This window comes from Cebus imitator, unplaced genomic scaffold, assembly GCF_001604975.1.
Source record: "Cebus imitator isolate Cc_AM_T3 unplaced genomic scaffold, Cebus_imitator-1.0 Scaffold449, whole genome shotgun sequence".
Taxonomy (NCBI): Eukaryota; Metazoa; Chordata; class Mammalia; order Primates; family Cebidae; genus Cebus; species Cebus imitator.
The window spans coordinates 3,203,299-3,228,380 of record NW_016107764.1 but is presented as its reverse complement, the minus strand read 5'-3'; the positions used below and the strand labels follow the sequence as shown (position 1 = coordinate 3,228,380).

The window sequence follows — 25,082 nt, the reverse complement described above, 5'->3', positions numbered from 1 at the left end:
TTTTTTTTGAGACCGAGTTTCGCTCTTGTTGCCCAGGCTTGAGTGCAATGACGTGATCTAGGCTCACTGCAGCCTTCAACCTCCCAGGTTCAAGCAATTCTCCTGCCTCAGCCCCCTGAGTAGCTGGGATTGCAGACATGCACCACCACACCCAACTAATTTTGTATTTTTAGTAGAGACAGGGTTTCTCCTTGTTGGTCAGGCTGGTCTTGAACTCCTGACCTCAAGTATCCACCCACCTTGGTGTCCCAAAGTGTTGGGATTACAGGCGTGAGCCACTGCGCCCGGCCGTGAGACTTGTCTTTATGAAGAATTTTAAAAAGGAAATTAGCCGGGTGTGGTGGTGCCTGCTTGTGGTCCCAACTACTTGGGAGGCTGAGACAGGAAGATTGCTTGAGTCCAGGATGTTAAGGCTGCAGTGAACCATGTTGGAGCCACTGCACTCCAGCCTGGGCAACAGAGCAAGAACCCCCCCCTTTTTTTTTTTGAGACAGAGTCTCGCTCTGTCGCCCATGTTGGAGTGCAGGCTCGGCTCACTGCAACCTCCGTCTCCTGGGTTCAAGTGATTCTCCTGCCTCAGCCTCCTGTGTAGCAGGGACCATAGGCGCGCACCACCACACCTGGCTAATTTTTGTATTTTTAGTAGAGGTGGGGTTTCACCATGTTGTCCAGGCTGGTCAAACTCCTCAGGTGATCCGCCTGCCTCAACCTCCTACAGGCATTAGCCACTATGCCTAGCCAAGACCCTGTCTTTAAAAGCAAGCAAGAAATGCAGACCCTATTAGCCCAGAAGGAGGTAGCTTATGCTCTGGAGGGCCAGCTAGGCTGTGGCACAGTTCTTGGAAAAAGGAAACTAACCTCAGGGCTGGGGCACCTGCCTGGGGACCCTCAGTGAGGGGCAGAGCTGAGCCTGGTGCATCTATCGCCCTGAGCACCTTACCTGCCTTAGCCTCAGAAGCCTTTAATTGGCTCATCTACCAGCATCTGTGTGACCTGCACTGTGTGGCTACCACCCTCAGGGACTGAGGCCCCCCCATGGTGATGTCCCCAGCTTAGCCTTGTGTCATGTGTGGTCACAACTTTCGCACCAGCAGAGGGTCTCCTGGCCGGTCCCTGGGACCCCCCTCAACAAGTTATCAACACAGACATCGAGGCACACTGGCAGTGGGTATGTAGCCTTCAGCTCCCCTACCCTAAGGCTGGAGACCCTTAAAGGTTTAATTTACTGCTCACTTCTTCATGCATTCAGCAAGGCCTCCTGGCTTCCAGCTCAAGATGGCAGATTGAACGTGTGCATTTGCTTCATCTCTGCCTTGAACTCACTAAAACGACAGTGAAGGAATTTTTTAAAGGAAGAAAAAACCCACAAAGGAATGTAAAATGGTACAGCCACTATGGAAACTGGTAGGCAGTTCCTCAAATAATTAAAAATAGAATTCCCATGTCATGTAGCAGTTCCACTTCTGGAATTACCCAAAAGAACTGGAAGCAAGGACTGTAATGGTGACTCTTACGCCCATGCTCACAGCAGCATATTCCTGTAACTAGAAGGTGGAAACAGGCCAAGGATCCATCAGCAGCTGAATGGAGAAACAAAATGTATCCAGCCATGAAGGGGAAAATTATTTCCAGCCTTAAAAGGAAAGGAAATTGGCCAGGCGCAGTAGCTCACACCTGTAATCCCAGCACTTTGGGAGGCCGAGACAGGCGAATCACAAGGTCAGATGGAGATCATCCTGACCAACATGGTGAAACCCCATCTCTACTAAAATACAAAAAAACTAGCCGGGTGTGGTTGTGCACGCCTGTAGTCCCAACTGCTCAGAAGGCTGAGGCAGGGAATGGCTTGAACCCGGGCAGCAGAGGATGCTGTGAGCTGAGATCATACCACTGCACTACAGCCTTGGGGACAGAGCAAGACTCATCTCAATAAAAAGGAAGGAAATTTTGACATGCATATGGATGAACCTTGAGGACATCATGCTAAAGGCAGGAAGCCAGTCACAGGACAAAGATTATATGATTCCACTACTATGAAGTCCTTAGAGTAGTCACATTCCTAGAGCCAGAAGGTAGAATGGTGGGTGCCAAGGGCTGGTGGGGAGAAGTGGGGATGAGTGTTTAATGGGGACAGAGGTTTACTTTGGGAAGATGAAAAAGTTCTGGAAGTGGACATTGGTGATGGGTGTACAACCGTGTAAATGTACTTAATGCCACAGAACTGTATATTTTAAAATGGTTAAAATGGTAAATTTTATGTTACACGTATTTTACCACAACTTTAAAAACGCACAAAGAAAAAGAAAATGGAAAAGGAAGAAGCTGGAGCACGTGGACCAAGAACAGTGAATCCTGGGCAGATGGTGGAAAAATGAAGACCTAAAGCAGATAGCAAACCCATAGAAGCTCAAAAGTGGGTAGAGCCAGATTCCTCTAGCAAAGGGGGAAGAGGGTGACCCTGAAGCTCAAAACAAAAGGGTTGGTTAAAACTCTGCTTAAGAAGCAAAGCAGTCTGGGTGCAGTGGCTCACACCTGTAATCCCAACACTTTGGGAGGCTGAAGCAGGTGGATCACTTGAGTCCAAGAGTTCAAGACCAGCCTGGCCAACATGATGAAACTCTTGTCTCTACTAAAAAAAAAAAAAAAAAAAAATTAGCCAGACATGGTGGCGTGCACCTGCAGTCCCAGGTACTCAGAAGGCTGAGGTGGGAGAATCACTTGAACCCAGGAAGCAGAGGTTGCAGTGAGGCAAGATCATGCCACTGCACTCCAACCTGGGTGACAAAGCAAGAGTTCATTTCAAATAAATAAATAAATAAACGATTTCTTTTTTTTTTTTTTTTTTTCCAGACAGGGCCTCACTGTATGCGCAGGGGACTGCAGTGGTGCCTTCACTGCTTACTGCAGCCTCTACCTCCCAGGCTTATGGGATCCTCCCACCTTAGCCTCCCGAGTAGCTGGGACCACAGGCACTGCCCAGCCCAGCTAATTTTTTTCTTATTTTTTGTAGAAATAGGGTTTCACTGTGTTGGCTGGGCTGATCTGAAACTCCTAGGCTCACCCACCTTAGCCTCCCAAAGTGCTAGGATCACATGTGTAAGCCACCAAGCCTTAGTATATATGTCTATATACTAGCAACAAACTATTAGAAACTGGTATTTTAAAATGCCATTTGCAATTGCATGTATTTATTTATTTAGAGACAGGGTCTCAGGGTGGAGTACGATCACATTTATTTTCTATTTTTATTTATTTATTTTTTATTTTTTTCATATATTTTTAATCACATTTACTTACTTTGAGACTCTGTTGCCCAGGGTGGTGTACAGTGGTATGGTAGCTTACTGTAGCCTCCAGCCCTTGGGCTCAAGCTACGATCCTCTTGCCTCAACTTCTCTGCCTGCCTGCAGTAGCATTTTAAAATGTGACACACTTAGAGATGGATCTGACAAAGGACATGTAAGGCCCCTGAAGTAAAAACTGTAAACGATTCCTGAAATTAAAGCAGGTCTCAGTGGAGGAAGAGGCTTGCTCTGCTTATGAATCAGAAGACTCAGTCCTGTTAGCCTGTGAGTTCTACCCACATCCATCCAGAGATTAATTCGGAATGCAAATTTTACTACATTTCTTTATTTTAGAAATTGACAGGCTGATTTTAGAATTCATAGGAATTGCAAAGAACCTAGAATAGCCAAAACCTCTTTGAAAAAATTCAAAGTTGGAAGACTTACTCCACCTGACTTGTTATAAAGCTAGACTCATCAAGAGTGTGGCACTGGCTTCAAGGTAGACAGGTCAGTGCAACAGAATAGCGAGTTCAGAAACAGACCCATGTATGCATGGGTCAGCTTTCCACAGTGCTGCGAAGGCCACTTAGTGAAAAAAGGATAATCATTTCCTTCTTAGGGGCTAGGAAAACTGGATGTGCAATTGCAAACAAAAGATGAATTTAAATGCATATTTTGGAGTGTACACAAAAAATAACTGCAAATGGATCACACGTAAACCAAGACATAAAACCTAAAACTATAAAACTTCTAGAACAAAACAGGAGAAAATGCTGGCTTTCCTGAGTGAGGCAAAGATTTTTATATGTAATTCCAAAGTACTATCTGTAAAAGAAAAACATTGACAAATTGGACTTCATCAAAATTAAGTCTCCTACAAAAGACTGTTAAAAGAATAAGAAGATACACCAATTACAGACACGCAGAAGGAGGAAGGCTGGGTGACAAGCGGCAGTAGTGGAATAGTTAGAGGCCATGTTCAGCTGATACGGAGACCGATGGTCACAAACAGGAATATCTACAGATGTGCGTGTGAACAGGAGCTCATGTGCACACAGGTGTGTCCTCACTGTCAGCTGAGGGCCTGCAAACATTTCCCAGCAGCGGAAACCACATCTCACCCCCAGATCCTGGTTTCTCAATACCATTTTCCATTATAAGGATTCAGGGCCGAGGTGGGTGGATCAAAAGGTCAGGAGATCAAGACCATCCTGGCCAGCATGGTGAAACCACCTCTCTACTAAAATACAAAAAATTAGCTAGGTGTGGTGGCATGCACCTATAGTCCCAGCTACTCAGGAGGCTGAGGCAGGGGAATCACTTGAACTCAGGAGGCAGAGGCTGCAGTGAGCCGAGATTGCACTGCAGCACTCCAGCTTAGCCACAGAGCACGACTCCATCTCAAAAAGAAAAAAGAAAAGCATTCAGCATTCAGAGTTCCTTGTAGAAACGGGCGATTCTAGGGCTAGCGCAGGTCATATACAAGATGTCAGAAGTGAGGAAGTGCCAGAGGTGGGCTGATGTCTGTCACAGGGACAACGGAGCTGGTGGAATGAGCTCCCAGTGGCCAAAGCCGGAGCAACAAGATAAAGACCCACTGGATTATAACCCATAAGTGGGCCGGACACAGTGGCTTATGCCTGTAACCCCAGCACTTCGGGAGGCCGAGGTGGGTAGATCATTTGAGATCAAGATTTCAAGATCCACCTGGCCAACAGGGTGAAACCCTGACTCTACCAAAAATACAAAAATTAGTCGGACATGGTGGTGCATGCCTGTAATTCCAACTACTCAGGAGGCTGAGGTGGGAGTTTCCTTAACCCAGAGGTTGGAGGTTGCAGTGAGCCGAGATTGAGCCCCTCCAGCCTGAGCGACACAGTGAGATCCTATCTCAAAAAAAAAAATCTCTAAGTCTACACTGATACAAATTAATGATTCAATAGATAGGAATAGACAAATCTGTGCGGAATAATTACAGATAATTGATGTAGATGTCCACCGTCCAGGAGCTGGAGCCTAACCCCACCGCTCAGTTGTGGGCCGGGCACAGTGGCAACTCCTACAGAGTGTGGCACAGAGCGGGAAGAGACAGTGCCTCACATAAGCCTGCCAGCCTCGGCCGCAGCCAGGTCACCACGGCCCATGGCAACAGTGCAGAGCTGTGCTGTCCAGACAGGGGGCAGGTCCAGGTCAGCCTGAGGGGAGCCCCCTCCTCTCTGACTGCAGTGCCTGGCTTGGGGCCAGCTGCCTTGGCCCACTTGTTTCTGTTGGTTTTCTGACCAGCAGGCAGGGAGTCCAGGCTCACCACCCCACCAGCCTTGCCACCAGCCAGAGGGCAGGAGCTGCCCGCTCCCCTCCTGCTGCCTGGGTGCCTTCCCTGCACCTCCGCTTGCCCCAGCATGGGCACAGCAGCTTCCTGGCCCACACAGTGCTCAGAAGGGCCCCTGTCACCTCTCTCACTCACACATACAGCCAGGTCCCCCCAGACGTGCCCAGCCCCCACCTGAACAGGGTCAGCCCCCAACAGGCCCAGGGGCCTCCTCACCAAGTGCGGGAGCTGAGTGGGCATTGGCTCCTGGCGTTGTGTTCTGTGGTCCTCATGGTTCTCTTTGCTCCCCAGTGACACAGCACATAAAAGAGCTTCTGGAAAGAAACACTAAGAAGAAGTCCAAATTGAGAAAGAAACCCAAGCCTTATGTTGAAGAGCCGGATGGTAGGGCCTCTCCCGGCAGCCCCTGGGCGCTGCATCTGCAAGCTCTGCTCTCCAGCCTCGGCCGCCTGGCCTTCTCTTCTCTAACCGCTTCTGGGCAGGGGGGATGGGGCCACTAACCTCAGGCCTGTGGCCTCCTGAGCGAGGTGGAGGGCCCAGGTGACTGACTGGACCCCTAGAGAGGCCAAGCCTGTCCGCACCTGTCATGGTGGTTCCCGGAGCCATTTCCAACTTGCTTGCTGGGTTCTTGATGGGGCGGGGGGCGGTGAGGACTTGCCAGCTGAGGGCTACTGGAGGCGCCCCCGGGTGAGTGAGTGGCCCTGACCCCGAGAGTGAAATTTGCAGGTGGAGGGGTGTGTGGTGCCCTGCAGACAAGCACCCCTCAGCCCTGTCTTCCAGCCCACGGCTGGCCCTGAGCCACAAGAGCCAAGCCTGGCATTCAGAATCAGCAAGGAATTGTCCCTCCCTTTGATGGTGTGCCCCCAGCACAGCCCCCAGAAGCCGAGGGAGGGCTTTCCCACCCTCCCCACCAGCAGCTTTCCCATGCACTCTCTCACCCAGCTCTCACCTCTCCACCCTGCCCCCCAAGTCCCTGGCTTAGGAAAGCCTTGTGAACCCAGAGCTGTGCCCTCCTTTTTGAGAGGTGTGCCTTTTTTTTTTTTTGAGACAGAATCTCGCTCTGTAGCCTAGGCTGGAGTGCAGTGGTGTGATCTTGGCTCACTGCAACCTCCGCCTCCCAGTTCAAGCAGTCCTGCCTCAGCCTCCCAAGTAGCTGTGATTACAGGTGTGCGCCACCACACCCAGCTAATTTTTGTATTTTTAGTAGAGACGGGGTTTCACCATGTTGGCCAGGCGGGTCTTGAACTCCTGACCTTGTGATCTGCCCCCCTCGGCCTCTCAAAGTGCTGGGATTACAGGTGTGAGCCACCGCACCTGGCCGAGATGTGCTATCTTACCAAGTCAGCTATACACACACGTACACACGCGCACACAGGCTTCTGGGACCATCCTGCCCACTCCTGCAGTGGTTTGGTCCTGCCACACTGTGCCTCACCCACTCATCTGTCCAGAACCCTGACACCCACCTCTCTGCTCCACTGCACTTCCTTTGAGACCACTTGGCTTAGGCACCCCTCCCTCCAGGACGCCATCTCTGACTTTACGCTTCCCATGCGGACCTAGAACAAAGCTAGTGAGCTTTCTGTGGATGAGGTTTGCTTAGGGAAGACTTCAGGGCCAGCAGGAGGCTACAGGGGCATGAAGGGCCCTCATGGGGAATGCTGGGATGGCATCTGCCGGGCTGGGGACTTGTCCTCACCCTGGTGCTGCCAAGGCTGCCACCAGCAGGTCTGTGCCAGGAGCCCCTGATCCAATCGAAGGTCAACAGCCTGGCGTCACCCAGGACCCTGGGAGAAGACAGCCAGTCGCAATCTAGGGGTGGGATTCCTGGCCACAGAGGTCATCAGACCACTCCATCTGGGGCAATGTAGAAGGAGCTCTGCGCTCCCGCCTGAGCTGGCGTCGGGTGGCCTGAGAGCTGACCGACACCACTGGCCGTAAGAGTCTCCTGGCTGTAACCAGGCAGAGCGGGGAGCAGACGACCCTGTGCCTGGAGTGGAGCCCAGTGCGACATTGCAGCCCAAGGATATCAGGTGGGGAGTAGGGTCAACACCAGGAGGCCCTGGCCCCCAGCAGAGCATCACGTACCATAGGAGAGCTGCTGTTGGCCCCTCTGTGGGCAGCCATTGCACCTGGGCTTGCCTGCAGCCAGAGGGGGTTGGAGATGAGGGCTGAGGTCCAGGCAAAGCCAGATCAGGGTAGTGGGCTCAGAGCAGAGCACACCACAAGGTGAGGGTCTTCCTGGGCTGGATGGGCACTGCCCACTCTTCCGCCACAGGTCAGCAGACATCTTGGTGCCTGGCCCTGTGCCTGATGCAGCGTGAGTAGGAGTCATCCTAGCATCCTAGACCTTGAGGCACAGGCAGCCTGACCCCCAGAGTGAAGTTTGCAGGTTGAGTAGTAAGGCCCCAGTCCCTGGCCTACCCACTACGGTCATGACACCAGCAGCTGCTTGCTAAGCACTGCATGAGACAGGCGTTGTCATGGTCCCATCCTACAGAGGAGTAACTGAGGCAGAGAGACTGCATCATGCCCTCCATCACCAGCTAAGAGATGGTGGCCCCAGGGTATCCCAGTCAGAGTGCTGGAGGGTGTACTAGTCCCAAGCAGGCTCAGGCCCGGGTATTTGTCCCACCAGGGGACTGGGGACAGCAAGCAGGAGGCCTGGCCCTGCCATCTGCCCCAGACCCCCACTGCCTAGTGGCTGCATGTCCCAGCTGCTGAGCCGAGGCCCTGGGTTTCTGCCGCCTTCCTGGAAAGCTTACTTCCTCCTGCCTTCTTGGAGCTCTGAAGACTGGGTGCAGTGTGTGTGGGCACCATCCATTCTAGAAAAACAAGGGTACCTCATAGCCTGCTCAAAAGTCCAAGAGGGGCCCTTGGCAGAAGGTTCCATGCTGGAGGCTGGGGCCAGATCCTCTGCTAGGACCCTGTTGTCCCAAGGACCGTGGCAGAATTTCTAGGACCTAAACATCTATGAAAAAATATTTTTCCTTCTGGTTACTCTAAAAAAGAATCTCCTTAGCAATTACGTCAACTGTTTTGTGATAATTAGAGATGAAAAGGCATTCATGGACTCAAGGCATGTCTGTGTTTTTGAACCTGGGTTCAAGGACCCTATGTCCTCAGCTGTCCACCAGAAACTGCTCCTTCAAATAAGACAAAGGCATTCCAATCGGGGGTCAGGATCCACAGGCCCCCCTTACCCTGGCAGGTGGTAGGCGCTGGGGCAGCTCCCATGTCTGGAAGCACAGGGTCCTATCGGAGGCCCATGGCTCCCCTGGCCCAGGACGGCTTCTCGGTGTGTTCTCTCATCTGCTGCTTCCCCACCTGGAGCGGGAGGGTGCTGCGCCTTCCAGACCCAGCCTGGGAATCCTCTCCCCTCTACACCTTACCCTGGGCCCTGTGTCTGGAGCCTCCAGGCTGAGGTCCCCAGTCCCTGCCCAGGTGCTGACTTAGGCACACTGCCCCTCCCCTCAAGGATCATCAGTGGTGTCCCTGCTGTCAGGGGCTGAGTTTTAAAAGCCCCTCCCTTGAGAAATGAGACTGGGCCCTTTCATTGCCGCCTCAGTCCTTCGGAAGAGCCCAAAGGTGGTGTTTAAGGCCCAGGGCTGCAGCAGAGCTGGGCTTGCTGTTCAAATAGCCCAGCGCCTGCCTCCCCCAGCACTGGCCCCAGGTGCTAGGTAGGTGGAAATGACTCCTCCAGGGGCTCCTGCCCACAGCCGCAAAGCCAGGGAGGGGCCTGAAGCAGAGAAGAGCCAAATACCTGGACAGCCCCCTGGGTCAGGCCCAGGGAGAGAGGAGTGGGGTCTAGAGGCCCTCAGACCCTGGTCCTGCCCTTCCTGTTCCTGCGTGGCCATGGGAGGGGTGGGTGGGCTGCCAGTGCGGTTCCTCCCCAGACTGTCCATCTGGAGGTGGGGAAGCGCCCCTTGGGTCTCTGCTCTAAAGGACACTGCCTGGGAGAGCATGAGGACCTGCTGCAGTAGGCAGGGGGTGGCCAGGCCAGCCCAGCGCAGCCCCCAGGGCCCTTGAAGGGGCTGTGTCTATTCGCTCCTCTCCCGGCCCCATGCTCACACCTCTCCCGGCCCCATGCTCACACCTCTCCCGGCCCCATGCTCACACATCCACACCAGGCTGATCGGGCCCCATTCCTTTCCAGGGGTGGCGATAAGCACATATGCCAAGTACTGTTACCACAAGCTGCAGAAGGCAGCCCTCACCGGGGCCAAGAAGGTACGAGTGCACTGGGAGACCGGGATGGGCAGTTGTGGACACGGGGACCCTTGGTGAACAGCCTGGGGCCTAGCCTGCAGTTTGGTGTGGAGCAGCAGTCCAGAGGGTGCCACACAGAGCCCACCTAGGCGGGTGGAGGGGTGTGCCAGGCAGACCCTGTGCTCTCCTGGGCTGCACCCTCCCCCGGGGGCTCTTCCCCAGGCCCAGACCCCCAGCTTAGGAGCAGGGCAGGCAAAGGGCTTCAGTCACATGGCATGACAGTACCATCCTGTCCTCCCAAGCCTGGCACAGCGCCTATACCCGGGAAGTCCCTCAGGCACCCCTGGACGTGTCCAAGATCCTGGCCCTCTTCCCTGATGCACTACTCCCATCACACTGGGGCTCTCAGCCCTGCCACAGACTTCTGGACGTTTCACCCCAGATCAGTAGGCTTGGACCCTGCTGTGCTCCCCAACAGCCCTGGCTGGCCCAGAAGTCACTCCCACCTTCCCAAGGCATTACGAGAGCTGATGCTGTAGGCGGTGACTCTGGCCAGGGAGCTGGGCTTGTCCCTGGTCTAGTTGGAGCCAGGAGTTCACAGGGATGAGAGGAGTGGGAGGCAGAGCCAGGGGCAGCCCAGGAGGAGTTAGGGTTTGGGGAACGAGGAGGGCTGGGAGCAGGGTGGCCAGACCAGGACGGAGCCACTATCTTCACAGGGGCTAAAGAAGCCCAACGTGGAGGAGATCCGGCATGCCAAGAACGCCGTGTTCAGCCCATCCATGTTTGGCAGTGCGCTGCAGGAGGTCATGGGCATGCAGCGGGAGCGCTACCCTGAGCGCCAGCTGCCCTGGGTGCAGACGCGGCTCTCTGAGGAGGTGCTGGCACTCAACGGTGACCAGACAGAGGGCATCTTCAGGTGCTGTGGCAACCCCGGGTGCCGGGTGTAGGGGCCACAGCCCTGTGTCATCCATACATCTCTGGCATGCAGGGGACATTATGCCTCAGGACCACTGGGCTGCTTCTGCACCCCTACCTGAGAGTAGGTGGTAGGGTGGGGCCCCAGTGTGGAAGCTGACCCCGAGGGTGTGCAGGCCCAGAGAGAGAAGGCAGGACCCATTCTGAAGAGGCAGCACAGCCAACGAGGGAGGGTGCCCCTGCAGATATGGCCACAAGGGGTCTAGAGCATGCTTGGACACCAGCCATGGGCAGCCTGGAGGTGTCAGCCTCAGAGATGACAGGCAGCCCCCCGACTCACCAGAGGGGCAGCTGGGGAAACTGAGGCTTGCAGGTTTGAGCCCCAGTGGTCCTTTGGAGAAAGCATCCACACAGGGAGCCAGCATCGGTCCAGAGAGGGATAGTGGACCTGGGGAAGCCACACTCAGACCCAGGTGTGTGGGGCAGAATCCTGAAGACTGCCACCTACCCATCTTCACGGGAAAGAGGCCTGGTGGGGGGGGGTGGCAGGGGACCTGAGGTTCTGCTCCCTTACCCCGGGTCAGCAGGGGCCAGCAGGATCGAGTGTCCAGGCAGAATCGGGAAGCCCTGGCGCAGGCTCCTGTAACCTGAGACCTGTCTTGTGCCCTGCAGGGTCCCAGGGGACATTGATGAGGTGAATGCCCTGAAGCTGCAGGTGGACCAGTGGAAGGTGCCCACAGGCCTGGAAGACCCCCACGTCCCTGGTGAGTCCTTGGCATGCTCTGGAGGGGAGGAGCCTACTCAGGCAGTGGTTCTCAAGGGGCCCCTATCTCCACCTCTGGGGCCCACCCTGATCATGCCCCCTGCCCAATGACATGATGGCCTCCCAGCCCACTCCCAGCACAGACATCCTCCTGCCCATTGAACAGTCTCCCCAGGTGTCTTCGAGGCACCCCGAGTTCTGCCTATACACTGCAGTCCAGCCCACTCCCAGCCTGCTGCTCTCTGCCCCGGTGCCCTTCAGCCATGCCTGCTGTGCAGACACCTCTCACGGCAGCTGCAGAGGCTCCTCCTGAGAAAAGTCCTGTTTTGCACGTTTCTGCGGGTATGATCCCCCATGCCTCCAGGATCAAGTTCAGGCCCCTAGGAGCTGAAAGGCCCCCTGGGGTCCGGGTCCAGCCTGTCACCCACAGCACCCTTCCATGCGTGACTGCCACTGGACCCCACTTGGCCCAGGGGTGCCCGCTGAGCAGGCCAGCTGAGCCCCGTGCTGTGTCCCCAGCGTCCCTGCTGAAGCTGTGGTACCGGGAGCTGGAGGAGCCCCTGATCCCGCACGAGTTCTACGAGCAGTGCATTGCGCATTACGACAGCCCCGAGGCGGCGGTGGCCGTGGTGCACGCCCTGCCCCGCATCAACCGCATGGTGCTCTGCTACCTCATCCGCTTCCTGCAGGTACGCGGGCGGGCCGCCGGGCTTCCCTCCCCCGGTCCCCGCTGCTTGCCCCGCCCCGCCCCCCGCGCCCATCATCGCTCCTCCGCCAGGTGTTCGTGCAGCCGGCCAACGTGGCGGTCACCAAGATGGATGTGAGCAACCTGGCCATGGTGATGGCGCCCAACTGCCTTCGCTGCCAGTCCGACGACCCGCGCGTCATCTTCGAGAACACCCGCAAGGAGATGTCCTTCCTGCGCGTGCTCATCCAGCACCTGGACACCAGCTTCATGGAGGGCGTGCTGTAGCGGGGGCGCCCGGGGATGGGACCGGCCTCAGCCAGGCCGAACCCCGCACTGGCTCTCTCAGCAGAGGGGCCCAAATCGCCCGGCCCAGCACCGGAGCCCCCCTCCCCTCTTCCCCAGGCCCTCGGCCCGGCCCTCCCCAGGTCTTTTGCCTGATCTGAGGGTGCACCAGGGCAGAGCAGCGACGGGGAGGGCGCCTCTGGCCCCCCACCTCACGGCCAGCTCCCGCGGGTACCGCCTCGCCCTCCGCTGGCCGCGGGTCAGCTCCGAGAAAGTGCCTTCTGTGTCCTGGAGCCGAGCGACACTGCCCGCCTTGGGGCCGGGCTGCCTCCCGCGCGCCCTGGCCTGGGCCTAGCCCGGCCGCCCCCGTCTCTCCTTTCCTTTCTCCAGTCCTTGTCCTCCAGGCCTGCAGCTCTTCCCAGCCCCGAGGGAGCTTCCCGACCTGTCCCCGCCTCCTCTTTCCCCCGCTCGGCCTGCGGTCCCCAGCTGGGGACTGCTCAGGAGTTTGGGGCCTCCAGGGCAGTGGGCCCAGGGCCTGGCAGGCGCTCTGTGGGTGGGGTGGGGCCCCCAAACCAAAGTCGTCTGGGGTAGGGGGCAGGGCTGGGCAAGCATTCTAGGGGCAGGCGGGGGAGGGGCGAGAGTATTTTTTCTTCGTGTAACTATAAATCCAGAATCTATCCTGCATCGCAGCCCACCTGTGTATAGAGATATAAATAGAGGGAAAGATATAAGAACTAAATTTGCTAATGACATAGTTTTAACCTCAATGCTATTTATCTCTGAGCCGCCCCCGTCCTCCGTGCAGAGCAAGTTGCTGTCATTCCTTCTTTTCTTCTCCAGTCTTTTTTCTTGGCTTCTGACCAAAAACCAAGCCTACCCCACCCCATCCCAGACCCGCGGCAGACGAGCGGGAAGGCGCCGCGCCCAGGACTGCATGTCCTCAAGGCCAGAGCTGCTGGGGGACCGAGTTTGTACATTTTCCATTTTGGAATTTTGAGTTCCAACTGTTGTAAAACTTAATTTCTCCCCGGTTTTTATATATCTATTTTTTAGAGTTCGTTTTTATTTATTAAAAACAAAAGGCCCAGCCCTGCCGAGGCCCAGGCGGCGTCCTCAGTCGGGTGGTCTCCGGGCCGTCGCGGCCCAGCCCGGCCGCAGGCGCTCGTTCCGACAGGCGGCGACACGCGTGAATAAAGTGCACGTGGACCCTGCGCCGCCTCCAGTTCCTTGTGGGCGCGGCCGGGGGTGGGGCGGGGCGCGGCGGGGCCTCCGTGGGGCAGGAAGAGGCGCGGGGCGACCAGAAGGGGCCGCACCGCTCGGAAGGCCAGAGGGAGAGGGGAGAGGGAAGAGCGCCGGGCCGGGTCGGGGAGGCGGGCGCCGCCGGAACGCGAAGCGCGGGACCCCTGCTGCGGGCGGGCGCGAGTTCGCGCTGCACCGCCCCCAGCGTGACCTGCTGGCCGCTTCCGGCGCGGAAGGACAATGTGGCCGCCGTGCGGGGCGCTGCGGGTCCTGGCCTTGGCGCGGTCGCGGGGTGCCCGAGCCTGCAGCGTGGACGGGGGTGTTTCTTACACGCAGGGCCAGAGTCCCGAGCCCCGGACCCGCGAGTATTTCTACTACGTGGACCACCAGGGCCAGGTGGGCGGGCGCGGGGCCCCAGGCGGGGGTCCCTGTGGGCGGGGCCGTGGCTCGAGGGGCGGGGCCGTGAGTGCTCCCTGTGGGCGGGGCCGTTGCTCGAGGGGCAGGGCCGGGAGTGCTCCCTGTGGGCGGGGCCGGAGAGGTCGCACGTAGATGGGCGGGACCTGGGCGGTGGGCGACCCTAATGCGGCAGAGCTGGAGCGGCGCGCGCTAGAAAGACCGGAGCCTGGGTCGATCTGGGCTGAGGCTCCTACACGGGCCACGTCCCTGCTGCGCTGTGCAGCTCTGGACTCTGACTCGCAAGCCCCCACCCCCGGCGCTGAATTCTTGCCGCTATCCGGTAGACACCCGGGCCGCCCCTCCTTTTTTGGAAGCCCTGTGTAAGGCATCCGGCATGTCCGGCAGTCAGCAGGCCAGGCAGCCTCCGCGGAGGTGACACAACTGATTACAAACTTGAGAAGAGGGAAAAGGTGCGAGAAAGACTTGCCTGACCAGGGAGCAGAGGTGCGCATAGATGCGGAGAAGTCGGCAGGGCCCCCAAGTTTACCTTCCACGCGCCTCCCTGCACGCGGTGTGCTCAGACTAGCAGGCAAAGTGGGCTCGGGCCGGCTCAGGACGGCCCGAGCTTCCCCGCCCCACCTGCCAGCTAGGACTCATCACGGCCCGGCCCTCTGTCCGCAGCTTTTCCTGGATGATTCCAAAATGAAGAATTTCATCACCTGCTTCAAAGGTACCGCTGTGCCGCCCTCCCCTGCCCCTTCTTTCTCCCTTCAGGGCAGCTCCGGATGGGCTCACCCGACTCTGCCGATGGGCCCAGCGCGCCAAGGAGTGAGCGTCTGCCCTCAGTGTGGTCCTGGGCCCGGAAGCCTTGGGAGCCCAGCGCGCTAAGCAGCCGTTCCCTTCATCCCCCAGACCCGCAGTTCCTGGTCACCTTCTTTTCCCGCCTGAGACCCAACCGCAGCGGGCGCTACGAGGCCTCCTTCCCCTTCCTCTCGCCCTGCGGCAGGGAGCGCAACTTCCTGCGCTGCGAGGACCGGCCGGTGGTCTTCACGCACCTGCTGACCGTGGGTCACGGGCCCCCGCGCCTCTCCTACTGCGGCGGAGGCGAGGCCCTGACTGTGCCCTTCGAGCCTGCGCGCCTGCTGCCCCTGGCCGCCAACGGGCGCCTGTACCACCCGGCACCGGAGCGAGCGGGCGGCGTGGGCCTGGTGCGCTCCACCCTGGCCTTCGAGCTCAGCGCCTGCTTCGAGTACGGGCCTGGCGCGCCCGCGCTGCCCTCGCACGTGCTCTGGCAGGGCCGCCGCCTCGCCCTCACCATGGATCTGGCACCGCTGCTGCTCGCGGCTCGGCCGCCCTGAGCAGGGGCGGAAGAAGGACGGGAGGCCGCGGGCGCCCCTCACCCTACTCCCCCGGGAGCCCGCGCCCCGGAAAGCCGGCGCCACTGGCACTCGCGGCAGCCTAGTGCGCCTGCGTGCCGCGCCCACCCCACCCCACCCCCGCCCCGGCTCTGTCCTTGGTGCTGCCGCGGCCCGGCCGTCCCGGACCCTCTGCTCCCCACGGCGCGCGCCTCCCGCGCACCAAGCTCGGGCGCCCGCTGGATTGGCTCACGCTAGAGACGTCAGGCCCTGGCGGCGGGCGCGGTTGGCGCGGGGCTCTGACACGCGTGCGCGAGCGTCCCCCGCCCCCTCCCAGCCCGGCTGCTGCTCCGGCCCGGCAGCCACCTGCACCGCGGGGGAGCCGCTCGGCGCGGGAGCGTCAGGTGAGGGGACGCCAGACCCAAGGTCACCAGGCGTGCGGGGGGAGGGGTTCGGGGACCATCCCGGCTTTGATCCTGGTGCGCTTCCAGAAGGGCGTGAGTCCTGGAGGGGGATGGGGAACGCGGAGGCCACGCCCTCCCTGAACCTGGCCGAAAAACGACCGGCGCTCAGGGGTAGCAGAGGAGGCCGTGGGGCTTCCAGGCACCAGGTCGCAGCGCTGCAGAGGTGCGCAAGGGCCGCCCAGAGACCCTGGCTTGGGCCTTGCACTGGCCGGAGGGAGGCACAGGGCGTTCCATCCTCTTCTTTCCACCCCTCCTGCACTGAGGGGCGCCCAGGAGGCAGTGACAGTCGTCGCGGAATCCTGCATGTGACGCCCGCCCCTGCCCAGAGGATTAGGGGGTTGTCCTCTGGTAAAAGGATTTCTGGGCTTCTTCCAGCCTGGGGCCCTGGCCGGCCCTTCTACACCGGGCTGCATCTAGGGGGGTCAGCGTGAGCAGCAGCGCCCTGAGTTCTGAGGAGGCTACTTCTCCACTTGAGATGCCTTCTTGCTGGAGGCTGGCTGGGCCAGGCCTGGAGCCCTGTACCAGTCCTCTTTATCCAGGGAAATGGATCTCAAGGGCCCAGATAATGTCCCCAACTTCTTGGGGCTCACACACATCCTGAGACATCTGGGAACTGCCTCTGCCTGGGCCAAAGCTATTCCATTAAAACTTTATTGCTGTGCTTACTAATCTCTAGTGACTTTAAATAATCATGTGAGTTACAATTTAGGGCAAGAATTAAACACGAAGGCTACTTGGTCCCTTTCCACATGACTGGGCAAGGAGGAAGAGCTGGTGGACAGGCAGATGTTCAGAGAGGGAGGCCAGATGACGCTGGGAGATGCTACAGCCTTGTCTTCCCTGGCGTCGGGTGGGCTGGCTTCTCAGCCCAGATCCCTACTTTTAAAACTGGGCTCTTTGTGTCTGAAACCAGACCCCAGCCTTCCCATTTCTTTAGGACAAGTGCACGCATATGGTCCCCAGCATACTCCATGTTTCTTCCTGATCTCAGGCTCATAGCTCCTCTGAGGCCAGCTTTTCCCCAGGGGCCCCCATCAAGTCATGACAGATGAACCCCAGGGTGGGAGGCAGAGCATGAGTTCCAGGGACAAAAGGACATGGGTTAAGGTCAAGTGTGCCTCTGGACTTTGTCTTGGGGGCACAAAGGGACCTCTGCTCGGAGCCTCAGGAGGTCGCATGCCAGCCCCCCCAGGAAAACAAGGGGGCGTGTCTGCCCCGGGCCTGCTCTCCCCCTCCTAGCCATGCTTGAGCAATGGGGCCCTTGGTTTTGTCAACTAAGCAAAGTTCCCAAACCCATACCCTGTACTTCCAGCTTCTTGCACCCTAGAACCAAGCAGCAGCCACTTGCCTGGGGGGGTAGAGTCAGGGGCAGCAAGGGCCGAGCATCCACGTCCTGAACAGGAAGTTCCTGACTTCCTGGGCATGGGTGGAGTAGGAATAGAAGGGGACGGGGCTGGGTGGCTCTCCCTACATGGCCACATCCTGTGAAGAGACTAAGGACACGAGGAATTCTAAATTTGAACCTGATGCCCCAGATCTTTAAGAAAATGTTTTTGTCAAGGGAAGAAACGACGTTTTATTAGATTCTTGAACCGATTTATAGCTTCAAAATTAGCCCCCGCTGGGTGCGGTGGCGCACGCCTGTAATCCCAGCACTTTAGGAGGCCGAGGCGGGCGGATCACGAGGTAAAAAGATCAACAGCATCCAACATGGTGAAACCCCGTCTCTACTAAAAACACAAAAATGAGCTGGGCGTGCTGGCGGGCGCCTGTTGTCCCAGCTACTCGGAAGGCTGAGGCAGGAGAATCGCTTGAACCCGGGAGGCGGAGGTTGCACACCAGCCTGGCGACGGAGCGAGACTCCGTCTGAAAAAAAACAGACGCAGATGTAGGCCCCCATCCCCATGCCTGCTATTGGCTGCTCTCGGCTGCCGAGACTGGCCTGCCGCCCTGTGTTTCAGGAGGGTGCGCGTCCGCGGCTGGACCGCGGGGGGCCGGTGAGGAGCCGGGTCTCGGGAGATGGCCCCAGGGGGACCCGCGTTGTTGCTGCTGCTGCTTCTGTTGTTGCCGCTGCCGCCGCTGCCCGGACTCCCCCCCCGCGCCGCCGGCTGCCCGGTCGCCTGCCGCTGCTACAGCGCGACGGTGGAGTGTGGCGCTCTGCGGCTGCGAGTCGTCCCGCTGGGAATCCCGCCAGGGACGCAGGTGGGCACCGTGTGAGGCTGCTGGCGGATGGGGTGCCCCAAGGGAGAGGAAGACCCCCGCGGCGGAGTAAGAGCCTCCTCTTTCCTCCGCTCGCAGACGCTGTTCCTGCAGGACAACAACATCGCGCGCCTGGAGCCGGGAGCCCTGGCGCCGCTCGCAGCTCTGCGCCGGCTCTACCTGCACAACAACAGCCTGCGCGCCCTGGAGGCCGGCGCCTTCCGCGCGCAGCCGCGCCTGCTCGAGCTGGCCCTCACCAGCAACCGGTTGCGCGCCTTGCGCAGCGGCGCCTTCGCAGGCCTGGCCCAGCTGCGCGTGCTCTACCTGGCGGGCAACCAGCTAGCGCGACTACTGGATTTCACCTTCTTGCACCTGCCGGTGAGCGCCTGGGGTCTAAAGTGGCAGGATACTCCATTATGGCCCCTCGCCCTGTAGGGACGGAGTAGTTAGAACAGGCAACTTAGTCTAGCTTGGTAAGAAGGGGACCTGCCCCCAACCTCGGCGTCCTTTTTTCCTCACGATCTGCTGTTCCTACTTCAGCGACTGCAGGAGCTTCACCTGCAGGAAAACAGCATTGAGCTGCTGGAGGACCAGGCTCTAGCGGGGCTGTCCTCCCTAGCACTGCTGGACCTCAGCAGGAACCAGCTGGGCACCATCAGCCGAGAGGCCCTGCAGCCCCTGGCCAGTCTGCAAGTCCTGCGCCTCACAGGTACCTCTTCCCCTAAAGCATCTCTGTCTTGTCTACTGTCTTGGCCACGGTGGTGGCAGTAGGGGGCAGGCTCATGTGTGGAGGGGCTCTGACAGGAGGCAACCGAGCAGGTCTGGAGGGCCCCACCACCACCTGCAGCCACGGTGGAGGGCTGCGGGAATGGGCGTGCTAGGGGACACAGCTCAGGCACCCTGCCTAAGACAGAAAAGACGGGCACCCCACAGAGTGACTTGACAGAATTAAGGCCTTTGTACACTTTTCGGCTATGAGAGGACAGGCAGACAAAAACTGGAAAGGAGAGAGACAGCTGACCAGGATTGGGGACATCCCCAGGAGAGGGCATCCAAAAACAAGGCTGAGAGGATTTGCAAGGTTTCAGTGTTGGTGAGATGTCTATGTGGATCCCCAGGTTTCCAAAAACTGTGGGACTTGTTTCAGGAAGACTTGAGGAGCAGGTGCTTTCTCAGAGACCAGCGGAGAAGTGATCTGTAATAGGCAGGCATCACAGAGCTTAATGGGGGGAGGGGGGTGGAGGGCCTGGCGCCACCGCCAGGAGCTTGGGGTCAAGGAACGGGTGGCAGGGGCCATGGATTCCGTGTGAAAAGGCTGTAGGAGGTGGAAAAGAGGCCCCGTCCTGGCCCGCAGAACCCCAACTGCACAGGCTGTGTTCTAGCACCACCTCCAAGCCACCTGCCTGACGCTGCTCTCCCACAGAGAACCCATGGCGTTGTGACTGCGCCCTGCACTGGCTGGGTGCTTGGATCAAGGAGGGTGGCCAGCGGCTGCTCAGCTCCAGGGACAAGATCATGTGTGCAGAGCCCCCGCGCCTGGCGCTCCAGAGCCTCCTGGATATATCCCACAGCAGCCTCATCTGCATTCCGCCCTCTGTGCACGTGCAGCCGCTGGAGCTCACAGCTAACCTGGGTGAGGACCTGCGGGTTGCCTGCCAAGCCTCCGGCTACCCGCAGCCCTTGGTGACCTGGAGAAAGATGCCCCAGCCACGCGAGGGCCGGCCACGAGCCCAGGCCCAGCTAGAAGGCGGGGCGCCGGTGCTGGGCGGGCACTCGGCATCCGACACGGGCAGCGGCATGCTCTTCCTCAGCAACATCACGCTGGCGCACGCTGGCAAGTACGAGTGCGAGGCTTCCAACGCCGGCGGCGCCGCCCGCGTGCCCTTCCGGCTCCTGGTCAACGCGTCCCGGCAGCAGCCGCAGCAGCCGCAGCAGCCCGCGCAACCGCCGCTCCCGGCCGCCCGACCCGCCGGCCGCGAGCCCCGGCCCGTGGCGGGCAGCATGGCCTTCCGCGCCCTGGGCCTGGCTACGCAGACGGCCATCGCGGCGGCCATCGCGCTCCTGGCACTCACGGCGGTGCTCCTAGCCGCCATGATCTGTCGCCGGCGCCGGAGGCGGAAAAAGGCGCGGGGGCCCCCAGGGGAGGGCGCGCTGTTCGTCAACGACTACTTGGACGGCCCCTGCACGTTCGCGCAGCTCGAGGAGCTCCGCGACGAGCGCGGCCACGAGATGTTCGTCATCAACCGTTCCAAGCCCCTCTTCGCCGAGGGTCCGGCGGAGGCGCCCGCGGACTGCGACCCGGCAGAGGGGGCAACCCCGGGGCTCCGCGTGCCCCCGCCGGTTGCCTACGAGATCCACTGCTAGGTCCGGGGGACGCGCGCGGATGACGTAGGCGCCGGAGATTGGCCGGCGCCGCCTCGCGCATGCTCCGTCAGTAAAGGTGGAAGCCGCGCACTGTGCGCCGAGCCGTGTGTGGGGCGCCGGGCGCCAGGCCGGGAGCGTTGCACTTGGGAATCCTGGGCTAGCGATGAAAGGTGGCCAGGTAGGCCCCAACACCTCACTTGAAGCTCTTCCGAAAAGACATCGCCCCCCAGCCTCCGGTTCTGCGGCAGGCAGCTCACTAGCCCTGGCCGACCACAGTATAAGATCTTGGGCCTCCAAAAGGTGGGGAAGAGCAAGGACTGGCAGGCAGTGCCGATGGCGCTGCCCCGCAGAGGGCGGAACGACAGGCTGGAGGCAGTTGTTGCCCAGTGGCCATGCTGGGGGTGACAGCAGACATAAGGATAAGGGTGACCAACTTGGACATAAAAAAAACAGCCACAAATTAAAGTTCCAGGCACACTTGCACCTTGATGACTCCCTCCAGCCCAAGCCCATCCCAATGGGGTGGCTGGGTGGCAGAGCAGGGAACACATAAGAGGCCTGAGTGCCTGGGGACCCCAGCCTCCCTGAATCAGGCCTCTTTCCAACTTCAACCCCAGAACACTGAGCTCTCCATAAGGGGATGGGAAAGGCCCAGAGGGACCATCATCTCTCTCAACTCACAACAGGGATCCCAAAGCATTTGCACAAAGGATCAGGACTCCAGAGGGCAGCCAAACTGAGCAGGGTGATGCAGGCCTGACACACAGCCCTGGGGCCCACAGACCATCAGCCAATTATGGAGCAAGTGCAGGGCAAATCGCATGGGGCACTGCAAAAAGCAGGGGGCGGGCCTCAACGTGTGCCCGGAAGCAAGGTGGACCCAGCAGGAAACCAGAAATAAGTGCTTTTGTGACAGGCCTCCAGGGCGGGGTCCCAGCAAAGGCCCTGCCTACTCAAGGAGACTGCAGGACGGCCTGTGTCTCACCCAGAGCTACTTCGTCATAGGCTGAAGTAGTCCGCAGCCAGTCGCCCGTAGATGTCTGTGGTCCAGAGCACATGGGCACGGCCCGAGGCTAAAAGCAGTTGGTGCAACTCTGCTTCTACACGGGCAAACTTCTCCTCATTAATGGAGGCCTCCAGCAGGACAGAGGCAGGTGGTGGCCAGGGCAAGCCCTCATAGCAATCCACAGGGAAGGGGTGCACCACAGTACGCAACTCAGCCTGCACCGCTGAGTCCCGCAGCAGCTCCTTGAGGCCGGCCATGGACAGTGGGTTGCCATAGAGGCCAAGGTAGCGGAGACTGGCGCATCGAGTAAGGATGGGTAGTGTGGCTAACAGCTGGGTATCTGCGAGCTGGCACTCAGTGAGTTCCAGGTGTAGTAGTGTGGGCGCTGATGCCTGCAGCAGACCCTGGAAGGGTGTCAGCTGGCTGCCAGACAGGTCGTTGCCACTCAGGTCCAACTTCTTGAGGTGAGCAGCATGGGGGCTCCGTGCCAAGAAGCGCAGGTCCTCAGGCAGCAGAGCACAGAAGGCCAACTCCAGGCTCTCCAGGGGGCTCTGCAGGGTGCTACAGGGGACACAGGGGTCACAGACAGGCAAAGGTAGGAAGGGTGCCTACTGAAGGGAGGGCAGGGCAGTGGTGGGGCCCGCTCACCTGAGCAGCTGGTCCAGCCTCCCAGAAAGGAGTGAGGAACCCATGCTGAGCTCTCGCAGACAGGTAAAGCGGCCCATCTGGGCTAGGAAGTAGCGGAAGTTGTCCTCGCCATCCACGGAGGGCTGCCTTGAGTCCCCATGCACGTAGTGGAGCCTCAGGCTGGCAAGGTGCTGGAAGCGGGCCACGTGTGGGATGATTACAGATAGGCCACGCAGGCCCAGGTTGTTGAAACGCAGGTCCACGCGGCGCAGACAGCCTGCATCCAGAAGCTGCAGCAGTGCCACGGTGTTGCGCATGGGCAGGTCCTCGGCTCGCAGGTCCCGGCAGCAGAGCCGCAGCGGGCTGCCCACGCTGCTTCGGAGCGCCTCGCGCAGGAACGCATAGGACGCCCGGTTTACCCGAAGGTCCACACGCACCTCCACTGGGATGGGGGCTGGGCCAGGCTCCGTGGCCCCACCCTGCTGCTGGGCGATGCATGTGCGGGCGACGGCAGCAGTACAGTCCCACATGCTCATGGTGCCAGGGTCCTGTTCCACACCATCATCCAAGAGGCCTGTCATGTCCAGCACCCGCAGCACATGCTTCCTGGGAGTAGGAATGGTCTGAGGAAGGGGTCAAGGGCAGGGGCCATACATTCCCCCTCCCAGCTACCATGGGACAGGAGCGATGTGCCTGTTCCTGCATGAGGTCTTGCTAACTTTATGACCCAAGCCTAGACCCTCCTCCAGTGACCCACTTACATACCCCTGGCCTGACGACCCTTCAGGTAAGTCCATACCTGCAGAGGGGCTGTGTGCTGGCCCCAGGCTCTGGGGTGTGGAGCCGGGCAGTCAGCCCCAGGATCACGGCCTGCATGCTCTCAGTGCTAGGCCGCTCCTGCAGGAGGGCACGGCTGCAGTGGGCACACTCCTGTAGCAGCTGCTGGAAACTGAGCAGCGGGAAGGGCCACGTGTGCACCAGCTCGCGCAGTACTACCGTCTTCTTGTCCATGAAGGCCACCTTGAACAGCAGGGGGAAGAGTTCGCGTGGCAGTAGGGGCAGGGCCTGGCAGGCAGCTGGCTGGCACTGCAGCACCTGCCGCGTGCTCAAGAACACAAGCGTGTGCATGGCGCTGGGCCAGGCAGACAGCCACCTGCAGGAGAGGGACTTCAGCAGGGAGGAGAGACCCTAGGCCACTACCAAGCCACACACAGTTGGTAGGAAAGCCCAGCATAGTGCCTGGAACAAAGTCAGCAGTTAGCAGAGAACCACCTATTAGAAAGCACCTATTAGATGGCTAGCGCTGGGCTGGGTGCAGTGGACTAGCAGACAAGGACACAACTCAGCCCCAGCCCTCCAGAAGCACAGGACCTCTTCAGGAAAACCAAGCATCAAACAGCGTGGCGTCTTTTGACAACTCACTTGCTTGGGTGTGCTTCTGACAGATGACTGTTGCCTTGCAGGGCCCCCCATGGGTATTTCGGGCCTCCCAAATTACAAAACTCCTTCATAAAGCCTTCTTTGAAACCTGAATAAAGCCTAGACCACTCCCCACCAACCTCTGTCAGCATTAGTGTTGACTGGACGCTCCAAGGGGTCAAGCAGTCACATCACAGTTCCCTTCCCTCCCTTCCTCACAGAGGGTCTGCAGGGTTACCCTTGGACTCCACAAAACACAACAAAGAAGAGCTGGAAGCACACACATAGTTTCATAAGCAACAGGGCAGGCTGAAAAGACGAGACCCAGGGAGCACTGAGTCCAGATGATGTGGCCTACCAAATCCAACCCTTCAATGTAAGATCCCCAAAATACTACTATTGTCCAGAGTGTCACCAAGCACGGAGGTCCCTGACAGAAAGCAACTCTCATTTTTGGTGGCCCTTACCACTGGTCTAGACCTCTCTCTCCTTCCTGGAGAGCCACTGTGGAAAGACCCAAATCTTAAGTATGTGAGATTTGGAAGGTGCAAGGCTACAGATTTCTCAGACAAAGCACAGAAAGCTGCCTAAGCAGCATCCAAGAGGCAGAGATGCACACAAACACTACCAAAGAAACAAGGTGCCTGTGACACGGTGCCAGCCCTGCTGCTGGCTGCAGCACCCTCAAAACTAAATCGCAGCCATCTCCCTGTGAGATTAGAAACTGGAGGCCTATGCCTAGCCCAAGGTCAGCCTGAGTGACAAGCCAGGGAAGGGAGCTGGGGAGACACTCTGGTCCCAGGGCCCTTGTTTTTGCCGACTTTTCCACATACAAAGAAGTCCTTAAGGCACCGGTTCCTGAAAAGTCCCAGATGCCAACCCTCGGCCTCGCTCTGCCCGTGGACGAAATCTCGACGATCATACCTCGCTCTGACAGGACAGACCAACCGAGCACCTGTCACGAGAGGACACGAAAGCAGCCAGCCTGGCCACCAAGGGAGGCAGGAGCCTCCGTGAGACGCCTCCGCCCCTCCCGCCGGCGGCAGGGAACGCGTTGGTCCTAGGCTGCCTGCGTTTCGCGAAGACGCCCCCGCCCGGCTCCTCAGGGCCTTGAGCCGCGGGAGGCGCTGGACGCTCCGCTCTTTCACTTCCCGGGCGGGGCCTGCTCCTCCAGGCCCGGTGCGTCTCCCACCAGGGCCTGACGCCCCTCCGACCTGCCCGGGAAGTCCCAGTCCTTCGCCGCCCGCGGTGGCGCCGCCCGGGCTCCCGGCCTCCGCCCTGGGCTCCCAAGTGTAGCCACTCCCTCCCACAGCTGGGCCGCCCCAAGCGATCGGCGCCCCGCCCCTTTAGGCCAGGCCGGGCCAGGGACGCGCGCCGCCCCGCACCGAACCCCGTTTGGCGGCCCGCGCTCACCAGTCCCGCAGCCGCAGCCACCGCCTCCGGCCCCGCCTCGATCGTCCGTCGCGTCCCGCCCGGCGCCGTGGCGCCCCGCGATGACGTCGACGCCTCCCATTGGCTGCTCGCCCAGGGCCTGGTGGAT

General features: G+C 59.4%; 4 protein-coding genes across 13 annotated transcripts in view; 3 read left to right on the top strand and 1 right to left on the bottom strand.

Moving 5' to 3' along the window:
- ARHGAP39 (Rho GTPase activating protein 39) overlaps nucleotides 1-13,684 on the top strand; it is a 166,085-nt gene extending 152,401 nt beyond the window's left edge. For 4 of the 6 annotated variants that reach the window (XM_037732452.1, XM_017511705.1, XM_037732450.1 and 1 more), the window contains exons 7-12: nucleotides 5,908-6,000; nucleotides 9,773-9,846; nucleotides 10,542-10,741; nucleotides 11,413-11,504; nucleotides 12,023-12,192; nucleotides 12,282-13,684. In XM_037732452.1, coding sequence (XP_037588380.1) covers nucleotides 5,908-6,000; nucleotides 9,773-9,846; nucleotides 10,542-10,741; nucleotides 11,413-11,504; nucleotides 12,023-12,192; nucleotides 12,282-12,476 — 824 coding nt within the window. In that variant the 3' untranslated portion in view covers nucleotides 12,477-13,684. The remainder of the gene's footprint in view (nucleotides 1-5,907; nucleotides 6,001-9,772; nucleotides 9,847-10,541; nucleotides 10,742-11,412; nucleotides 11,505-12,022; nucleotides 12,193-12,281) is intronic. The other 2 variants (XM_017511708.1, XM_037732453.1) reach the window with 1 other exon arrangement.
- A 101-nt stretch (nucleotides 13,685-13,785) lies between these two features.
- On the top strand, nucleotides 13,786-16,592 carry CUNH8orf82 (chromosome unknown C8orf82 homolog). Its single transcript, XM_017511718.1, has 3 exons — nucleotides 13,786-14,108; nucleotides 14,790-14,838; nucleotides 15,021-16,592. The coding sequence occupies exons 1-3, from the start codon at nucleotides 13,953-13,955 to the stop codon at nucleotides 15,464-15,466; spliced, it is 651 nt and encodes a 216-aa protein (XP_017367207.1). The 5' UTR covers nucleotides 13,786-13,952; the 3' UTR covers nucleotides 15,467-16,592.
- On the top strand, nucleotides 15,788-20,955 carry LRRC24 (leucine rich repeat containing 24). Of its 2 annotated transcripts, XM_017511711.2 has the most exons (5): nucleotides 15,788-15,867; nucleotides 17,889-18,129; nucleotides 18,226-18,504; nucleotides 18,667-18,835; nucleotides 19,550-20,588. In XM_017511711.2, the coding sequence occupies exons 2-5, from the start codon at nucleotides 17,947-17,949 to the stop codon at nucleotides 20,488-20,490; spliced, it is 1,572 nt and encodes a 523-aa protein (XP_017367200.1). In that variant the 5' UTR covers nucleotides 15,788-15,867; nucleotides 17,889-17,946; the 3' UTR covers nucleotides 20,491-20,588. The 2 variants fall into 2 exon arrangements, with proteins under 2 accessions (XP_017367200.1, XP_017367198.1); XM_017511709.2 differs by lacking the exon at nucleotides 15,788-15,867 and having other exon boundaries at nucleotides 17,744-18,129; nucleotides 19,550-20,955.
- Nucleotides 20,954-25,039, bottom strand: LRRC14 (leucine rich repeat containing 14). Of its 4 annotated transcripts, none has more exons than XM_017511714.2 (4): nucleotides 24,956-25,039; nucleotides 22,923-23,276; nucleotides 22,145-22,729; nucleotides 20,954-22,057 (listed from the first exon to the last, which is right to left on the bottom strand). In XM_017511714.2, the coding sequence occupies exons 2-4, from the start codon at nucleotides 23,249-23,251 to the stop codon at nucleotides 21,490-21,492; spliced, it is 1,482 nt and encodes a 493-aa protein (XP_017367203.1). In that variant the 5' UTR covers nucleotides 23,252-23,276; nucleotides 24,956-25,039; the 3' UTR covers nucleotides 20,954-21,489. The 4 variants fall into 4 exon arrangements, with proteins under 4 accessions (XP_017367203.1, XP_017367201.1, XP_017367202.1 ...); XM_017511712.2 differs by having other exon boundaries at nucleotides 22,923-23,362; nucleotides 24,956-25,031; XM_017511713.2 differs by lacking the exon at nucleotides 24,956-25,039 and adding an exon at nucleotides 24,467-24,947 and having other exon boundaries at nucleotides 22,923-23,362.
- Nucleotides 25,040-25,082: the final 43 nt, after the last annotated feature.

Excerpts from the sequence above, each read along its gene's own strand:
- CUNH8orf82 (XM_017511718.1), top strand. The coding sequence starts at position 13,953 with ATGTGGCCGCCGTGCGGGGCGCTGCGGGTCCTGGCCTTGGCGCGGTCG. Across the intron at positions 14,109-14,789 it reads ACGTGGACCACCAGGGCCAG|CTTTTCCTGGATGATTCCAA; the intron begins GTGGGCGGGCGC and ends CTCTGTCCGCAG. Across the intron at positions 14,839-15,020 it reads TTTCATCACCTGCTTCAAAG|ACCCGCAGTTCCTGGTCACC; the intron begins GTACCGCTGTGC and ends TTCATCCCCCAG.
- LRRC24 (XM_017511709.2), top strand. The coding sequence starts at position 17,947 with ATGGCCCCAGGGGGACCCGCGTTGTTGCTGCTGCTGCTTCTGTTGTTG. Across the intron at positions 18,130-18,225 it reads GAATCCCGCCAGGGACGCAG|ACGCTGTTCCTGCAGGACAA; the intron begins GTGGGCACCGTG and ends CTCCGCTCGCAG. Across the intron at positions 18,505-18,666 it reads TCACCTTCTTGCACCTGCCG|CGACTGCAGGAGCTTCACCT; the intron begins GTGAGCGCCTGG and ends TTCCTACTTCAG.
- LRRC14 (XM_017511714.2), bottom strand. The coding sequence starts at position 23,251 with ATGCACACGCTTGTGTTCTTGAGCACGCGGCAGGTGCTGCAGTGCCAG. Across the intron at positions 22,730-22,922 it reads AGCACACAGCCCCTCTGCAG|GAAGCATGTGCTGCGGGTGC; the intron begins GTATGGACTTAC and ends TCCTACTCCCAG. Across the intron at positions 22,058-22,144 it reads AGGCTGGACCAGCTGCTCAG|CACCCTGCAGAGCCCCCTGG; the intron begins GTGAGCGGGCCC and ends TGTCCCCTGTAG.